The sequence below is a fragment of the Ascidia mentula genome, chromosome 5 (assembly GCF_947561715.1).
Source record: "Ascidia mentula chromosome 5, kaAscMent1.1, whole genome shotgun sequence".
NCBI lineage: Eukaryota > Metazoa > Chordata > Ascidiacea > Phlebobranchia > Ascidiidae > Ascidia > Ascidia mentula.
In genome coordinates this window covers 12,956,828-12,976,611 of record NC_138570.1, presented here as the reverse complement: position 1 = coordinate 12,976,611, position 19,784 = coordinate 12,956,828, and the positions used below count along the sequence as shown (strand labels likewise).

General features: G+C 36.7%; 2 protein-coding genes across 2 annotated transcripts; one reads left to right on the top strand and one right to left on the bottom strand.

Moving 5' to 3' along the window:
- Positions 1 to 1,521: 1,521 nt before the first annotated feature.
- Positions 1,522 to 11,024, top strand: LOC145902937 (glutamate receptor ionotropic, kainate 2-like). The gene is made up of 27 exons (XM_082991026.1): positions 1,522 to 1,546; positions 1,805 to 2,065; positions 2,189 to 2,355; positions 2,526 to 2,649; positions 2,755 to 2,942; positions 3,003 to 3,056; positions 3,514 to 3,573; positions 3,654 to 3,806; positions 4,255 to 4,359; positions 4,626 to 4,751; positions 4,871 to 4,948; positions 5,008 to 5,124; positions 5,294 to 5,517; positions 5,640 to 5,792; positions 6,379 to 6,562; positions 6,613 to 6,715; positions 6,782 to 6,898; positions 6,998 to 7,110; positions 7,338 to 7,493; positions 7,599 to 7,769; positions 7,830 to 7,961; positions 9,556 to 9,634; positions 9,701 to 9,773; positions 10,039 to 10,169; positions 10,281 to 10,425; positions 10,713 to 10,858; positions 10,921 to 11,024. The coding sequence occupies exons 1-27, from the start codon at positions 1,522 to 1,524 to the stop codon at positions 11,022 to 11,024; spliced, it is 3,489 nt and encodes a 1,162-aa protein (XP_082847152.1).
- Positions 11,025 to 12,044: 1,020 nt separating this feature from the next.
- On the bottom strand, positions 12,045 to 18,176 carry LOC145904079 (cell division cycle 5-like protein). Its single transcript, XM_082992310.1, has 16 exons — positions 18,067 to 18,176; positions 17,477 to 17,572; positions 17,246 to 17,415; positions 16,743 to 16,973; positions 16,357 to 16,575; positions 16,167 to 16,287; positions 15,848 to 16,015; positions 15,568 to 15,728; positions 14,505 to 14,649; positions 14,276 to 14,440; positions 13,996 to 14,174; positions 13,804 to 13,856; positions 13,140 to 13,327; positions 12,843 to 12,995; positions 12,624 to 12,773; positions 12,045 to 12,347 (listed from the first exon to the last, which is right to left on the bottom strand). Exons 1-16 carry the CDS (start codon positions 18,109 to 18,111, stop codon positions 12,255 to 12,257), a joined length of 2,337 nt encoding a protein of 778 aa, XP_082848436.1. The 5' UTR covers positions 18,112 to 18,176; the 3' UTR covers positions 12,045 to 12,254.
- Between the last annotated feature and the right edge of the window lie 1,608 nt (positions 18,177 to 19,784).

Here is a 19,784-nt window from a genome sequence, read left to right as displayed (position 1 = left end):
GACAAGAAAACCGTAGTTTTGACTAAACACACATATTACTTCCAAGCATTAAGTGAATGGAAGAAAGTGCATTTGTCTTAGGCCACTCACTGCTTATACAGAGAGCATAATCCAATAGAAAGATTAGTTGAACTAATATCGATTTAACGCCGTGAGAACAAAGCTCAAGGCAAAGTTGTTCAGACAGAGAAAAGTTAGACAATTGGATTGGTTAAACATAATAGAGTTGTTGTTTTCATGTTAAGCAATTGAAAACGACAGTAAAATCCGTTTTAGCAATTTGCAAGCTATGAAGTTCGTTAAATTTCTCATCTGGCTGCTTGTGTGTTTATTTCAAGTTGGTAATTCTTCTGGTGTCAGATTGGGTAAGCTAACCAAAAACAATACAACCATTATGAATAACTCAATGCATAACTTTATATTGTTATTTTTTTATTAGCATTAATATAACCAAAAATATAAAAATTGCCGCAAACCATGTGCATGCGCCTTAGAAGCAAATGTAATTGATTTGTTTAAAGCAGTGATTCCTAACCGGTGGTACGCGAATGACACCCAGGTGGTACGCAACAACATTTGCGGACAAACTTGCATGTACTATGAAAAGTTGAAATTATTTAGAAATCATGCACTCATATACAGCCCGTTTCACAAATAATGCGCCTAAACCAAGGTTTGAAGGTGGTATTTCACTCAATTGTGCCATATTTTTCTCTCAATAAAACGTGGGTGGTTCGCGGTACCTCTGCAGGACTTTGAAGCGGTTATACGTAATACAATTCAGGTTGGAAACCACTGGTTTCAACTGAGGAACTACAGAGGTAAAAGCTGCAATTAACCTATATTCGTTGGAAGCGGTATTTCTTTGTTTGAAAACTTTAACTTCTTCTTTTGAGTGAATTAATGATGTCACAAATGTTTACGTTCCGAAAACATATTTTTTTACTATTGAGTTATTTTCATTCTTGGTTTTCATGTTATGTTTTTATCGTCTTTCATTTAATGCAAAACCGTGAAATGGCAATGAACAGCGTTCTTACGCGCCATTCATTATTTTTGTTTGCTTGTTACTTTTTTGCGGGACAACAGTTGCAATGGTAACATGTATCTCATAATTATTTTTAAAAATCTTCAATATAATAGTCATATTGATGTTAGCTTTTTTGATACAGCCTTAGTAGGGCTGTGTCTTTCCTGGAAAAATGTTTTATCTGTAACCATTTAATACCCCTGGGAATACCATTAGGGTGAAAAGGCAATTGGCCCACGGTCGCTTAACTGAATTCCAAAAATCTTACATCGGATAACGTTTTATGCGATTGTAGTTCTGCAATCCGCCAGCGCCAACTCATTTATTAACAGTGATTAAGTTTAAATCGATTGGCTTGGGGGCTTATGTATCTTGCTTAAGGTTTGACACGGAGAGAGTTGCTGTTGAAAGTCACCTCGAATCAATACCTGTTTCAAGAAAGACGCCCGACGTCCATTAGGCCACTTGTTTTGTGCACTTGTAGCGTGCGGATGACGCGATCATTACGAGTGGCCGGTAGGGGACACAACTCGGTTTACACCGATAACATTTTAAAAGCCCATTGGCAACGCGACCACTAATTTTATTTGCACAAAATTTGCTGCGTTGACCTGAGGTTATTTACTGTCACGGTTGCTCGTCCAAGCAAAATTTAAATGACCGATTTAATGCATCTTTACCTTACATTTGTTCTCACTTAAAAATAAAACAATAAATTATCTAATTTGCCTCTTTTCACTTTTGCTTTCATTTTCACATCTGGTTCCATTTCAGGAGGAATATTCAGTGAGGCAGTTATAAAAGAGCCAACAACCAACAATCCGGAAATGGGAATACACGAAGAAAACGAACCCACGCCAATTCAAAACTTAATTGAATCGAAAGGCTTGGATCAACGAATCCGTTTGGCTTTTGAATTTTCTGTCTTGATGTTGAATAAAGTCGGTGATACAATTTTGAGAAACAAAACGTTCACGCAGAACATTTTATCTTACAAGGAAGGACCTTTAAAATCATTCGACGTTATGAAGCAAAGTAAAAATAGCCTACTTGTAACCGTGTGACGTGGTTTGTCCTTTATACCACTGTGTTTTTGTTACTGAAATCAATTCGTGTCAGAGTTACAAATCACGAATTTATATTGGGTCGACCTTTCAGCTTGTGAACAACTCTACATTGGCGTGGCGGCAATCGTTGGATACCAATATTCTTCCTTTATTAGTTCGGTTTGCAATAAAAAGGATATGCCATACATATATATCCGTGAGGACCCAAGCGAAATCTCGGAAAACATTCGGCCAACAGAAGTAGATACAACATTGCAGGTAGAACTTTATGGCTCGGGTTGATTAGAGCAGTGGCTTTGAACCTTTTTGCCCTTGCGGACCGGTACCTTTTTTTGCATCAAAATCCATTTGAAAATAATATATATTTGGGATTTGGTTAAAAAAAGAACTTTGTGAAACATTGATTGAGAGCTCAATTCCTTTTGTAGATGTCACATACACAATATTCGTTTCAAATGGAACCAGCATCTCACACATTGCGAAAGGCAATATTAGATCTCATAGTCTACTACCGGTGGAGAAAAATAGCTGTGGTGTACTGCGATAATTCAGGTTTGTACATTTCCTTTTTTAAATTGTTTCCTGAAATGTATCCCACTAATCTTCTATTCAAGTTAGAACAATTGTTTGTCCTTCAACAATACCCATTCATTGCAGGATTAGGTCGACTTAGTAGTTTGATACAAACTCTGATAGTTAACCACAGTGCAGACGTGACTGTGCTGCGGGCAGGCGTCAACAACGATCAGCTTAACTCATTATTGAAAGTTATCATGCAAAAGAAAATAACGAAGATATTACTTGACTGCAGTCCCCATCATGTGCTACTTCTTGTTTTGAAAAAGGCACGTAAAAAATTTAGAAAATTAGGAGTCTAATAATGGTTTGTCATGGCTTTTTTGTAGGCACTGGAAATGGATTTATTAAATAATCGCTTTCATTACATCCTTGTTGAACTGGTAAGTAGTTTCAAAGCTCCTCAAAACAATTAACTTATATTCCCATATATTCTTACATGAAACCAGGAAATGATTGGTATTTTGTTGATTATAAAACAGGATTCTTGTTTACTGCTGCGTCATAACAAGTATGTTTTCGGACATTGTAACATAACATGTCTTGGAATTGCGCAAGACAAGCCCCTAGAAGATAAGATATACTCCCAGTGGAACACGTTTTTACTCAGCAAATTAGATGTAGGTATTTTTAATTTTTTTTTCTAGGATTTGTTTTCTCAAAACAATGAGCAGCTATACAAATACTAAATGCCAAATCCACACCCAGTAAAGCATTGTTTTAATATTATTAACGTTGGTACTTTCTGTTTTAACACAAACAAAACCGTTGCTTTCTTTTAAAATATTCGCGTGTTCGTGACTCTGGAGTTTTTAGTACTCTACGATTTCCCCGTTACAGCGAGAACAGCTTTCCAGTTACGCGATCAACGGTACGAAAATTCCACTTTCTGAGTTCTCGGTAAGCAAACCGACCAATGGCAGAATCATGTTCTTGTCGAACTCAATCACTACACTTATCCATTACTCAACCGTATACAGACAGGTGCAGCGTTGATGTACGATGGACTGCAGATGTACGCTAAAGCTCTTGCGGACGTTTATCATTCAAATTCTTTCAAACACCGAAGTTTGCTTTGCACAGGTGACAAGAAATGGGACTTCGGAAAACATCTCGCGCGTTCTATGCGTTTGGTACGTTTGTTTTTCGTTGTTTTATTTGATTTCCTACCTTTGAATGCCTATATGCAAGCAAGTTAGCCACCGCGAGTTACCAAGTAGTTATACATTTTGACGAAAACGGAAACAAGATGTTTTTTCAAAGTTATTGGGCACAACAGTGACCTACGTTCCTTGTAGCAAAATTGTTTGGCAATACAACCCAAGCCAAATTTTTTATAATGGCCGTTTTGCTAACATTGTGTCCAGTTTTGGTTCGATTGTCAGCAATTCTAAAATACAAAAACAATTAACTATTATTGGTACAGCCGTTCATGCAATGTATGTAAGCTACGTCTTTTCATGAGATTTACATATCTTTGCTGCTACTGATTCAATTTTATTGGACATTTCACCGATCAAAAATTCATGTTTACTTTGCTCGCTCACCAATCATATGACGTAAGCTGTTGTTTTAATGCAGACGAACTTAGTGGGATTGACAGGTCCTTTGCAGTTCGACGAAGCTGGCATGAGAGTTAATGTCCAGTTCGACGTCATGTCCATCACTTACAAGGGACTGATTAAGGTGATTTCGGAATAAACGTAAAAAACAAACAGTCCTTATAGTTACACAGTTAGTCGCCCAACAATGTTTCTTAAATCATCTTGTTCAACATAAATTTTTTAAATATATCACTTGAACACATCCTGGTGGGTTTCTTAACATTCGCATTAAAAACTTATTTTCCATTTTTTGACAGGTAACTGTTTGATTTAAAGACATAACAAGAGGTTTTAATTTAAAATGTTTCACGTTTATCTCTTGCACAGTCATTTTTTGTGTAATTTTAGATTGGAAAGTTTAACGATGGATTCAATTCTAAACAAAGGCTAAGTATGTTTACTTCCTTACTTGAGAAAAAAGATGACAACACATCGTCATTTCTCAACAAAACATTCATCGTCACAACAATTGTGGTATTATTTTCTATTTGATCGCTCAGCCATCGAGATCGCAATAAATTCTTATCGGAACTGCGTTCCGGCCTTTCACGACTGCACATAAACGATGTAGTTGTTGACAATGTTTTCCGCAGGAGGATCCGTACGTATTTCGACACAAAACTTCATTCAACGAATCGATTTATTCCGGGTATTGCATCGATTTGCTTCAGGTGAGTTCGTGCAGTCGCCTTGTACCAGAAAGATACATTTGGTTTGGTTTCTTGTGAAGCTCTTAGCCGACGACGTTGGGTTTACTTACAAGATTCGCGAGGTCGCTGATAGCGAATATGGAACAATGCGAGATGATGGTACATGGGATGGTATGATCGGCGAGTTGAAGACTGCTGTGAGTCACAAACTTATTTGAAATGTATAATTCCGCGGTATTACAATTTTTTAGAACAACTTGAACACAAAAAATGTCTACATACTTTTCCACCACAAAAGCTTTTATCAATGCAATTCCAGAAAACAACCACAAAATAATATTAAGCTATGAATTTTCCTTTTTACAGATTGCAGATATTGCGGTTGCCCCACTTACTATAACATATGACAGAGAAAAGGATACTTGTTTCACCAAACCATACATGAGCCTCGGCGTCAGTATATTGTATGGAAAACCAGTGCCTGGAAATCCAAGCCTTTTTGGCTTTCTTAAACCATTGTCCCTGCACATTTGGATTCTCGTCCTGGCAGCATATGTGGCGGTTTCGTTTCTCATGTATCTCATAGCAAGGTGAATAGGAGACATACGAAAACCTTTTAGACAACTTTTTACGCTTCCTGTTGCTATGCTTTTATAGATATTATTTACCGAAGTTAAACAGTAATTGTTAACCTAACAGTTGTACTGATTAGATTGAGTCCGTACGAAGGAACACGACAAACGGACAACCAATGTGACTCAAAAACTAACGCTGACAACTTCAGCATAATGAATAGCTTGTGGTATGGTGCTGGTTCGTTGATGCAACAGGGATCTGATTTTAGTCCACGTTCTATGTCAACAAGGTACAGAAACGAACAAAGATTTATTTCAAAAGTTGTTGAAAATATCTGCCACTACGTCTTTTTTGGCCATAAAGTTATCAGGAGGTTTTAATTATATAACTCCCAACAATGTAGAATTATACATTGTATTTCTTCAGCTTCTACAGATCAGGATTTAGTTCCATTCTCGCACTTCTTTCCAGTATAGACAGGGTGGGTACACGCACTATTTCGACCTGTAAGGTCTCATCAGTGCAGCTGTTGAAATGGCTCTGTGCTAGTTTCTACACTAGCAGGCACACTAAATTTCACTTGTGCGCTCCACAGTGATTCGTCTCTGTTGTTTGGTACCCAGTATAGGATACCCAACAGATCGACGATGACCGGAACGGTACCACAAAGTGGAATTTGTGTGCCTGCTAGTGTAGAAACTAGCACAGTGCCATTTCAACAGCTGCACTGATGAGACCTTACAGGTCGTAACAGTGCGTGTAAACACCCTGTCTGCAGCTTGCAAATATTGTGGCTTTTTTACACATATTTTCCAGAATATATTTTCCTCATCTAAACATTTGGCGGTTTTCCTCCTCAACCATATACTTTGTAGATTGCTTGCGGCGGTATGGTGGTTTTTCAGCCTTATATTTATTTCATCATATACCGCAAATCTTGCTGCATTTTTAACGGTAACGCGCATGGAGGTGGACATAAGTTCCGCGGACGATCTTGCCGCACAAACTAAAATTAAATACGGAACGTTAAAGGACGGGGCAACTTCAACATTCTTTCGAGTAAGATTTAGGTGATATATATTTTACTGCCTAAAAACAATTGTCTTTAGAACTCAAAAATTAAGACCTACTCACAAATGTGGCAATATCTCAACACTACTAACGATGTTTTTGTACAAACTAACCGCGATGGAGTGGAACGAGTCATGCAAGGTGTTACTTTCAATTAAATTTTGCCGGGAATTACATATGGAATAAAAAATAAAAACTTTTATCTAGGAGGATACGCTTATTTAATGGAATCGCCCACTTTGCAGTACATTGTGAACCGCAATTGCAACTTAACGCAAGTGGGAGGATTGCTTGATGCAAGAGGTTACGGGGTCGCGACAATGGGTGGGTCTCGATTATTTGTTTTCAACGAACGCCTAAATATCAAGATCTTGGCTGCGTATTAAAACAAAACGTCAAAATTTCAAATCAAGATATTTTTAGATCCAGTTTTGCGCGACCGATTAAGTGTCGCCATTTTAAAACTACAGGAAAAAGGAATTCTTGATGAATTGAAACACAAATGGTGGACCCACAATACAACGGACTGTCCTCAGGCAAGTGTTTGTTTTCGTTCTAAGAAACGTTTTCCAAAAATAGCGGATTTAACTATCACCCAAACTATTCCGATCGTATTCAACTTATCAAAATATAGTAGTGAAACGTCTCAAGAGTTTTCGCCGTCAAACTTATAGTATTAACATAATAAACTTGGTAGGTAGATTTTTTTATCATCATACACCTTCTCCTGAGTATTTTGACAAACCTTGATGGTTTTTTTCAGGAAGTGAGTTCAAACACGCAGTCGCTTGACATTTCTAATCTAGGTGGTGCTTTTGTATTTCTTTTAATCGGCGCGTTAGTTGCAACTCTGGCTGCAACTATCGAAAAATTCATACACTGCCGGAAAAGGGCCAACATAACACAAGTAACTCAAGAGGTGATTGCAATATTGTTTTACTTTTACGAATAATGCATGTAAGTAGATGTAATATAAAAGTATTTATAATTTGTATACTGCCTGCCAGCTTCACACATTATGCAGATTAAAGATAAAATGAAGATTGGAAATGGGTCAGCAAAGTGCAACAGCCACATTCAACATAAACATGCTGTTAAACCGTGCCACAATAGTCAACAATCTTCCTCTGCTATGTTTTATTGCTGCACAAAGATGTTGAGAGAATCTACAGAATTTGATACAACAGTACAGCAGGTATATTCATGTTCGCGGGCGACATGTCAAAAAATCTTAAGACCAACCATAAATTTATAGAAATTTGAACAAGAATGCCAACCGTCCAACAGCAAATTTAACCATGAGAAACGTAAGCACCCAAGCGTTATTACCGAGACCGTTTTATCTGATGTCAACGAAGAGTTGGTTACCTTAAAGGAGCCCACGGAAGTAAACAGTGGCACTTTGTGGCGAATGCAGTGGGACAAATCTTTACTCAAGAATAAAAGCCGTCAAGAGGCCAATGCAACGTATATGTGGAATAAAACACCTGATATGTCAAGCTGCTGTGACGGGGAGTTAAGCCCACTAGCAGGTCAACCAAGGTGTGGAAACCCACATTTATTGAATCAGCGTGATGGTGAAAACGACAAATATTCAACAAGCTGGAGCACCCCGTTGGCTGGAAATCACTTAATGTCCAAATTATCTGAATATAAACAAAGCAGTATGTAATAAACTTATAGCTGCTATGTTTGTTTTAACTCCCTTAAAATGTACAGGTCCACCTTTTTTTGCTAATAAACTTAATACGCCTGTTGTAGTTTATTATTGCAGACCTTTTGTTGTAACTGCCAGATACCAATCAACCTATAGTTCATTTAACTTGCTGAAGCTACCTTGACACAAGGTTCAGTCAATTTAAAGGTCTTCTAACTTCAAGAAACTAAGTTATTTATTACATCGACGTTTGGATCGTCATACAATTGACCTTCATCAGGACAAAGTACAAACAACATACGGTGAATAAAAAAAGGCGGGAAAAAAAACAAAAAGGAGGGAAGACAAAAGAGGAAAACGGAATGTGCGCATTTTTGACGAACTGGCTGAACTATGTTTATTGTTAAAAAAAAATTCAAAAATGAAGTTATGTTGGCCAATGTAAAAAGTGCACGAATAAATGCAGAGAAATTAAGAACATGATGTACAAATAGCTGTAAGGTAATACAAAGAGACAAAGAGTTATAAAAGCAAAAAGGAGGTGGAATGTTTAATATTCAAGCAAAGAGTGTAAGGGATCATTTTTAGAGCAACCCATAATTCTCACATTTGCTTCCCGATCAGTGGTCGGCGAAGTTCTTTCAGGAGGGCCGCGGCCGAAGCATGTTACCATGCAGCAGGGATTACCAAGCCTTTTGGGTTATTTGTAACAGAGTTCATATATACTGTATTATGCACAAATTTAGCCGTGTTCATCGGCGTATCCTCGACAGACCCTAGTTTGGGAACACCTAAACAATAAACGGAACAGTCCACAGTTTGTGTGTTGCTCATTTTGAGTTCAGTTTAGTTATATCACGGAAGTGGACATAGTTACTCACTGTAGAAGCTTAGCAAAAACAAATCTAATAAATAACAAAAATATTCTGCCGCATACCTCATAAACATAGAGATCAGTGGAAAAAAGGGTGGGAAGCATTGGTTTTACGACATCCTTATTGCTCCTGCTAAGCCCGTTATCCTTGTTTGCCTTTCTAACTGCAGTTTTTTTTTGTTCAACTCCTTGTCCAATCGTATTATTCACGAGCAAATCTCTGGTGGATAAAATTTAGATAAATGGCAATAAATGTAAAACGGTGTAAATATTATGCAAGTTCAAACGTACATTAGAAATACAAACTCATAAAAGTAAATTGTATCTAGTGTGATAACCAAATATTACCAAATATTATATGGAAAAAATACACAAACAGTTGTGTTTGTTTTAATTGTGTCGTTACAATGAAAATTGAAAATCTTTAACAATGTTATGAATTGACCACAGCAAAGCACAATGGGTGGAGGTGCAACAAAATATAAAAAAGCCGCCACAGATGAAAAGAAAAAAGCTTTACAAGTCACAGGTTATGTACACCAATTGTTACTTGGTTTTGGGAACACGCCTTTTATTTTTGTTATTCTTTTTTTAGACAATGAAGAGAAATCCATATTTACCGGCAATTCGCCACACGATAAGACAAACATTACCACAATTTTAGAAAGGTAAGATTCACTAATCGTCTAATCCCGTGGACACCTACTGAGTGCGGAGCAGTCGCTACATTGTAAGGTTCATATTTCAAATGCTTTTCAGTGAAGGTAAATTACTTTTTGTACAAGTTTGGCGTAGATGTAGGCCTACATCAAATAGCGACAAAATAATAACACAAAGAACTCACTTTTATGCACAAAAGTAATACCGGTGGTTAATACGACCATATAGTTTGGTTTTAGGGAAAATTACCGCAACAGTTTTTCGCTGATACAGGTCTTTGCGGAAACACTTGACAACAAAAGTTGAAAACAAAGATGCCATTGATTATCAAGTTGTTAACATTCAACAAGGAAACAGAATATTTCGGTTATCGGAACTTAGCAGAAGTCTCTATGTTGTTATAGGTATACTATACCGAAAGGCGGTTTGTTTTTACACAAATTGGATACATATTGATACTGCTTCCGCCTTTACTGGCATTAATAAAAATAACTTTTTTACTATTTTCGTTTAAGACGGAGAATGCAGACTAATTTGCAACGATCAAGTAGATTTTTACAGTGAAGAAATAGCGGTTATGCGCAAGTTTGACATGTTTGGAATTAATACCCCGACACTTTTCGAAAGAAACACTATTTATTACATCATTGCCACAGAAGGGTAATTGAATTAAGCTTTATTTGTGTTTTGCGCTAAAATAACCACGTCACATATAGAAAATAGTCATTATAGGAAAATTTCGTAAATGCTGGCCCGAGCTCCACATTTTGATGCGCAGGCTGATATCTATTTAACAGAAATGCTGTACATAAGACGGGCTGCAACGCTATCACATGTACAGAAGTGCAACTTTAGTTGCCATATAGTTAAGCGCTGCCAAGCTCTATTGCAGAATTTCAATAGCTTTGATTTTGTAGTAAAAATATAAAAAAATGGGAATTATCTAGGACTCAGTTGGCGGAAATAACGTCAAGTCATATAATAAAAAACTACGAAGTAACCCGATTGTATTGGCTGCACGAGCTGGAGAAGCTGAAATGTGATTCTTCATCAACTAAAGGTTTTCTACGATTTAACTCCACAATAATGCGAAGTTTGAAAAGGGTACTTGCTTTGTTAAACATTTTGTCACAAAATATATGAACATTTGTTAAGACGCATATTTTTCACCACTGGAACAACGAGGAAATGATGAAACTGTTAACCCGTCTGAAATGGGGTCAGCTTTGTATGATGCCCAGAAATTCGACCCTGTGTGAAGAAAATGATAGTTGCTCTAACATTTACGTTTTAATTAGTGGAAGGTTGTAGGCTAACAACATTTGCAATCGTGTGTATTTTTGTGATTATCAATTTTAAAATTTTGTTACAAGTTTTTGGCTGAGACAAAAATGCGAAGAAAGGAAGTTCTCTCTTGCAGCCAGACGCATCCCATTTGTCATCGGCGAGGATTGCATTTTTAACAAAACGCCGTTTCAATTTAGTCTTGTTGCAAATACTCCCGCTTTCGTGTTGCCCATATCAAAATTCCTGTTAGAGGAAGCTTTATGTGAACTGGTAATTTGACTAAAATTTGGAATATAACGTAACATAACTTATACAAGTACTAGTCCGGACTTTACCACAGAAAGATGAAAACGTAGAGCTCATGCGCACATACGAAAAGTATGTGAAACGATTGAATTCTATTTATCAGAACAAACAATTACTTACGAAAAAAAACAGACAACAACTTTCAACCGAGGTTTTTCATTTTTCTTTTTGAAGCAATTGGTTTGAAGAATACATCCGGTAAACTGTTTTATATTTGTGATTCACAGGTGATGATTTTACGTCTGCGACAGGCGAGTATAAATCTTTGTTATTGGGGCGTGTTGTCAGTATTTCTTTTCAACGATGTTAGATGCCGGAGTTACGAAATCTAACCTCAATCAAAATTCACCAACTTCTCATGGCGGGGATTTACAGCGAAAACGAAGCACATGAAGTTGTTGAAGATTTTAAATCTCTCAAAAACAAAGACTGGATTATTCCTGTCGTTGGTTATGTAACAATTCAGCATTGTGACACTGCGATCGCATTCGAATGCTTTTCATTGATCAAATGTATGTATTTTTTTTTATTTCGCCAAAACTTATTTTGTCCGGAATTATTGCTGGTAGCAGCACTATCACTCGAGGTATCTCTGTCCGCCTAAATTCAAACGCCACCTTTGACAAATTGTTTTTCGACATTGCAAATTCATGCATGTAATATGAAAAAAAAACAACACATATTACGAAGCTTTTATTTCGTTTACGGCATTTACAAAAACAGCAGCATATTTTCATGGCACTATCATCAAATAACCCATCAACTAATGAACGTTTTTTCGTATAGTATCCACACTAGCAGCGCCATCAGTCATTTCGGCCGCAACATCGTGTGTGCTACTGCGTGTTGACGAAGTTCATCTCCGCGCAATAGTAGAAGAGGAAGAAATGTGATGTTTACAATTGATCGATTTCACTCAGAAGTTGGGCGTAATGCTGTTGAAGTTCCCTTTCACGTTCCACTTGTACTTGATAATCTTTTTCCATTCTCTGCACAGTAAACAACCAAACATATTAAGTTGGGTGGTTGTTTAATTGAAATCTTGTGGCATATCACAAACGATTAATTTTATTTTGACACAAACCAGTGTTACTTTTGAGAACAATAAATTGCCATTTTGTCAAACTAATTATGGCATAAGATATTACCGAAACTTCTACTGTTAATAAAACATGTCAATATGGTCAGTTTTCTTGTAAATGCAAATTGTGGCATACAACAAAAATATTTAGGGTCATGCATAATTTTTATAGTTTCATGATCACCTCTAGACGATGGGGAATTGCACCACACTCCGTTCGCAAAAGTTCTTGGAATGTATGATGCTCGACTTGCGACAATTCGATTTTCTCGTAAAGTTCGTTGATTTGTTTCACCATTCCTGCACTGCGCGTTTGGTAACCGTTCGTCAAAACCTAAGACAAAAACGACAAGTAAAGACTAACTTGAACATCAAAATACAGCAAACAAAAAAAGTAAATTACCTTTAATTTCTTCTCCATCTTGGCGGCACGTCTCGCTTCTCTAGTCATGTGTGAACGATTTACTTCTAACTGCTTTTCAAGAGATTCAATTCTATCCTTTTTGTTTGCACGATTTGCTCGTGTGTATCTATTTTCACTTGGAACGTACAAAACCTACCAACAAAACAAACTTGAGTAATTGAGGAGACGCATTCAGAAGCACAAAGAAAAAGCAGCAAAAAATTTAACTTGATTAAATTAAATTATGATGACTAAATAAAATAATGCTATGATGACAGCAACACACAAAAAACAAACCTGGCTGTAACAATCACGCCACACTTTTGAATAAACATCCAATGATAAGTTTCCATGCTGCATTGCAGCCTTCACCACATCCATTTCCTTTTCCAGAATGTTTTGAGCAGCTTCCAACTCATCTGGCTCAATTTCCTGGTAGGGATTTTTGTTCAGGTACTGCGTGTGCGATGACAAACTTGCTGCCTCTGTTGTAAGCATAAGAAGTATTAGCAATATTGTGATCTCCACAATATCTACAATATGACTGTGAAGTCAGTAAAGCTTATAAAATTCAAGAAATTGTTCAGTGTTAGGATAATCCCAATCTTAAATCAGTGGTGAGAATCTTTGATTCATGGGCACAAAAGTATCAAAAATTTGCTGGCAAAGTGTGTTCACACTACAGTTTATCAACTAACCCATCTACAATAACAGACGTTTAAAATCAATCGAACAGCAAACAAACATGTTAACATTACTTATAATCATGTTGCTGTTTTATACCTTTTACATTTGCTGAAACTGATAATCCATTTTATAGCAAGGGGAAAACATTTTTTTCTAAATAAACAATAAATATGCCGCCTCTGTTAAAGAATTGACATGATTCTACATATTTTTTAGAAGATAAGGTGCCTGAAACCCGATTATCACCTCAGATTCAAGTTTATAAATTACTCACTTTTGCCTTTCCCAGGAATTTGGTTAGCAATGGTATGGTTGAGAGCATCATGCCTAAAAAAGTTTTTTCGACAACTTTAAAATAAATAAAAACGATATTTTTGAAAAACTATATACCTACGCCAAGAAAATGTAAACAGTGGAAAATAACATATTTGTTTTTAAGTTGTTAGTAAAGACTGTAAAAGACTACCTCAGCATTGTAATCATTTCGCGCTTGATCATTTCTTCAGCTTGTTGAAGTTCGTCAAGCTGTGTTGATGATGGAGGTCTTATAATTGAATCATTTATCAAAGTAGGACGAGGAAGCTCTTTGCGAACAGCTGTGTGACGACGGGCTAATTTTTCCATTTCTATTGCATTTATTACTTCCTGTACATAAAAACCTTACTTCAAGTTTCAAAAAATTGTGTCTCCTAAATGCTTTAGCAAAGAAAAGGACAAAATATTTAATAATTGGAGATTTTTCAAACCTGTTTCCTTGTTTCTATATCCGCCGCATCTTCAACAAAATCATTGACACCATTTTCTTTTCCATCATCATTATTAACATCAGTGTTTTCAGGCAAAACTATTTCAAAATCATTTCTTGGAGCTGGTAAATTCGACAAACTTGCTCGCAAGTTCAGTTTCTCCATCTGTAAAAAGTTTTCATATGTGTCAGCATTTTAACTGGATCACAGATATTTAAGATTTATTTACTTTTGGGTTGAATGGGGTCATCTCATCTTTGTTGATATTTAACTTGTCACGAATTGGGGTTTGGCCTGGAGTTGCCATGACATCACTTCTTGGTGTAACCAATCCAGGTGTTACACCACCACTTGTTCCAGCTTCAGATGGCGTCCTGTTAAATATATTTCTTAAGCGTTATCATCACTAAAAACTTGCAGAAGTCAAAAAACTGCTTGACAAGTTTTTAATAAATAACTAATAATGAACCAAATTGAGAAGTTTACCCCCAAAAAACATCAGGATTACAAGCTAATAAATTAAACTTTCTTACTGGATAATAAATTTTCGCAATCAAAAACCAAACAAAATGATTTGCTCAATAACTGTGGAACAGTGGTTCTTAACCAGTGGGAAATTATAGGTTTGATGATAGGTAATTAGTCGGCACCAAAATATACAAAAGTAGCTGTTATGTTCTGTATTCATTGTGTGTCATTCACTTACTGGCAATTGGTCATGAAATTCTGTCAAATTGTTATAAAGGTGTAACAGATATAGAGCAGATGCAATAATCAAATTTAAAGTTTGAATACTCTGGTGAGATAAAAAGGGTTCGCTTTACACTGAAAGTGGGAAATGAGATAAAAGGTTAAGAACCACTGCTGTACAAGAATTGTCATTGTCTTTTTCTCTGTGACAGCAAATTACTGCAATTGTATTATGAAGTAACAAGCCTTTAATTTACGTCACTTCTCTTATATAAGCATGATCAGTACAATAGGCATTGAGCCTCGCTACCACGCTGTAGTTTACAGTTCAAGGGGATAGGATCAAGGAACGATTTGCTTCCAGTTCCAATTCAATAATATAACTTAAGTGTATATTTTGTGTGTGTACTATTGCTTTTAATATTTAATATTTGCAGAAACAAATGATACATAAGCGAAATTGATTTTTTCCAAATAAATCTGCTGACATAGTTTAGAGGCTTGTTGCTTTATAATACATACCAACAAAAATGATTGGTTATTGTGATTTCAGAGCAAGTAAATGTTGCACATGACAAAATTATAACTCTTTTCATGAACACCTGAATGGAGTGGCGATGACAGTGTTGGGAGTCTTAATATCGGTTCTTTGTGGAGTGATCCCAGAAAAGTCAGTTTCAACGGGGGCATTAATACCACCCTTGAGTGGAGTATCAACATTGGTTAAGGCCATGACATTTAATGCTTCTTGCATCACCACATCCTGTTGACAAGTTTACATGTATTAATACTTGCAAAATCTAAAGGCAAAACATTGAGCAGAGAACAAGATTTAACAGATTAAATATGTAAAAGCATGATTCTGGTTGTGTCACGACAAACCGTGGAAGGCATCGGAGTTCTTGGTGTGCGAAGAGTGGCTGTGTTTGGTGTTACTGAGTAGTCGGACAACAATGAGTCTGAAGCCATATTTCCACTCCCACTCTCTTCAGCTGCAAGTTTTGCTGCTTGGCCAACTTTAACAACTTCCTCCAGTTCAATATCAGATATCTGAAATTGAAGTTTGTAACAATCAAAACACTGGTCAAATAAGTTATGAACAGTAACTCCCATGCCTATTTTAAAAAGTTGGAAGTTTTTCTGGTAAACATATTATCAATAAAGATGCATATTTTCGAGCGAATAAGTTAGTTGAACATACCTGAGGTGATGGAAGAACCAACTTTGATCTCTTTTTTACTGGTTCATTTTGGTCATTCACAAGGGGGGGTATCTCTTTTTGCTTCTGTTTGTCCTTGTGTCGAAGGCGATCTTCCTTAACACTAAAGCAGCAATACATGTTTAGCATACACAGAATAAAGTTGTCACAGGTAAAAAATACAATAGTTTACGTAGACAGTTCTTTGTCCAGGTGATCTTGTCTTAATCTTCTGAAGTTTGGATCCATAGCATCAAAAGTTTCAGCACTGGTATCATAAAAACCAAGGGCTGGCTTTTTCTCAAATGGAATTTCAGAATTATAATTAATCCTCCCCTTCTTTCTTCTTTTTCTTCGAGTTTCAATTCCTGCTGCCTTTAACTCTCTTCTTTTCTGAAGAGATGCTAGTCTCCTAAAAAACAGATTGAACAACTCTGATTTTTTGTGGTACACTGCACCATAAGCTGGCCACCCCTGCATGTGCACTGTATAGTACATACATGTTTCATTTTTTAGAACAAATACATTTTAGCCAAAAACAAATTTCGTAATAACAGAAACAGAAAAATGTTTTAAAACCTTGCTTCTTCTAGTTGTTTTTCTCTTGCTTTTCTTTTTGCTTTCTTTCCCTGTGTGTTTGCTAATCGAGCCCTTGCTTCACTGAGCATTTCAATCTCATCCTCATCCATATCCACTGGATCCGGTCTGGCTGGCTTTGTTTCTGGGGCTGGATCGATTTCTCCAGGTTTAAGCTTCCTCGGATCATCTGCACCAACATCATCACCATCCTCATTATGAGCAGCTTTATCCCTGCATACATCAATCATTATTAGTCACAAAAATATACCTCCAATTTTTTGTAGCATATACGTTTTTTTTTCAATTACAGTGAGAAAACTCTTTCTCATTTCAAATTATTTTGTTTTCATGTTGATCGATTTATATGAAATGGTAACATATTTGTACGTTGCAAGCTTGCATCAGACATGTTATTGCAGTTGTACTCGATGTCTGTTGTATTGGTGGGTAAGTACAAGTAATGCAACAATTATAGAGGCCAAGACATGTTTGGCAGTACTCACAATAAGTATTCGTAATGTTCCAAGCACTGTGCAGCAGTTCGTCCAACAATCGGTGCTATTGTTCTCCATTGCGTAGGCATCAACTTGGCAAGATGAAGCAACTTTTCTTCTTCTTCTCTTGACCACTCAGTCTTTTTTATACTTGGATCAAGCCATTCATACCACCGTGCCTACAATTTCATTTAGTGTTTTACTGAAACAAATATTTAAATCCCTTGGTTTTTAACTTACCTTGCATTGCTTAGCAGATTTTCTATGGAGCAACGAGGCAATCCGCGACCACTGATTAAGGCCATATTTCATTACAGCAGCTTTAAGAATTTCATCCTAACAAAAACATAAATTTGAATAAGAGTGCAAACTGTGCATGTCTAGCCCATTTTAACTCAAATTTCCATTCCTCATATATGAATAAGAAGTTCTAGGAATTGCCATATTTACTGGAGGCTTAACAGATAACTGTTTTTGGTATGTCAAAAAATTATTTGTAGAAGGTGATCATTGGGTTTACAGGCTTCGCAGCCCAGGCAATGCAGCCTAGGTGGATCAGCCACACCAAGTACCTGTTCACATATCATACTGCGACACTAACGTTAAACAACCGATGTCATTTACGCAAGCGAAACTAGGTCAACATATTTTGTGTACATGTCGTGTAAGAAACACATTGTTTTTATTTTTTTTTTCCTTTAAACGTTAGGAATGTGGCGAATTACATCGTGCGGACAAACGAGCGTAATAGTCTACGTAATTTTTTTTTGAAAAAAACCTGCCCTGCCGCCCCCCCCAGACTAGGCGCCTATGATCACTTTTGTACATACCTCTGTATTCCTCCAAACACCACCTTTAATGGTTATTCGTGGCATAACTGTTAATTTTCTTTTTGACAATACACTTCTTTGCCAAATTGATTTTATCTAAAACAGTCCTGCAAAATATGTGTGTTAAAACAGTGAGTAGTAGCAGTGGTTTCCAACCTTTAGCTTATGGCACCCCTGCAGAATTTATAAAGATTTTTCGGCACACAATGCAAACCAATGAGCGACTGCTGTGAATGCTGCAATCAGCCTTTCTATTTGATTCTATATGAAGGGTTTTTGAACAAAATAAAAATTTGTACCCTCCGCATGACATTAATCTACCAACAAACCGCATAGTAAAAATTAGGAGAGTGAATGCAGAAAAAAGTTCGCAACATCTCTAAAACTTGCAAATGGCACCACAGGATGCCACCGCACCTGGTTGGTCAACACAGGCCTGTAGTTGTTAAAATCGCCATACAAGTTTACAGGTTGCCTGGATGCAGTGAATAAAAATGCCAACTTTGAAAGGTCGTTTGCATATATAATACATAGGTAATGGCGCATTCTATGTTAACATTACAAGTTTTTTTCTGCCATCAATACAGCTCCAAATGCCCTGAAAAAACATGGCTTTGAATAAATGTTTCCATGTTGAACTTCGCAGGCCATTTTCTGTACACAAACAACCAACTTCTTCCTTTGTTAAGTACCTTTAGTAGTGTAATCAGACAAGAAATGTGCCTGTATATTTGCTGTGGTTTCAACCGATAAAAGTCGAAAAAGACATCAATTTGTCTGGTAACATTAAAAAAGATTCTCTGCCAGTGGTAGTTGATAAAGTTTTATCACCATTTAATTTTCAACTTTTATCTACCATTAAATGGAAAAATAATAAAATTGCAACATCATTTTTATTTCAGCAGTGCTTTCGAAATAAAAATATAGGCTATATCCAGTGAGGGGATTCAAATTGTTTGTCAGTCGGTTCTATCACAAAAGTCATACTTTTTAGCCAGTTCTGTTGCAACATTTCATATTTTTGGCAAATAATTAAAGAGTTGCAAGAACAGTATGCAACCCCAGGTTCCAGCGAATGGTGTGAACTGAATCCCATCACTGCTAACAGCCATACTAAAAAGCAGTAGTCATCTCATGACTTGTACTTATGACGCAACAATATAATTTTCAGACAAACAATCACAAAAGGAACATACATACAATTATTAAAATTAACACAATGTATATATAACTGTTTTGTGCAAACTTGACCATTGCACATTTTGAAAAAAAAAACATGTGAGCTACTTGGATCCCAAAAATCGTTGCATCAGATAAGATGCAAAAATCCATTGACAGTAACCCAGTCTGCAGAATATGGCAGTTCCCGACGAGATCTCGGGCGTGCAAGACCAAATCTTTTCGCGTGCACGGCCCCTAAACCCGCGTGCAACGAAAACGATAAAACGTCTTTCTGTTGATTGTTTTCTGTTTAGACATTCGCGTGCCGAAAAATTTGGCGTGCAAACAAAAAAAGTTGAAGACAAACTTGCGCGTGCAGCTGCCATACTCTGCAGACTGGACAGTAACCAGTAATGCTAACCGGTTCCCTGATCTCCAAAAATTTCATAAGACGGTTCTATACAACCGGTGCGAACCAGCTGAATCCCACCACTGGCTATATCCTTTAACAATATAGCCTATTCATGGTTCGGACTCAATCACATTCGAAAAATATT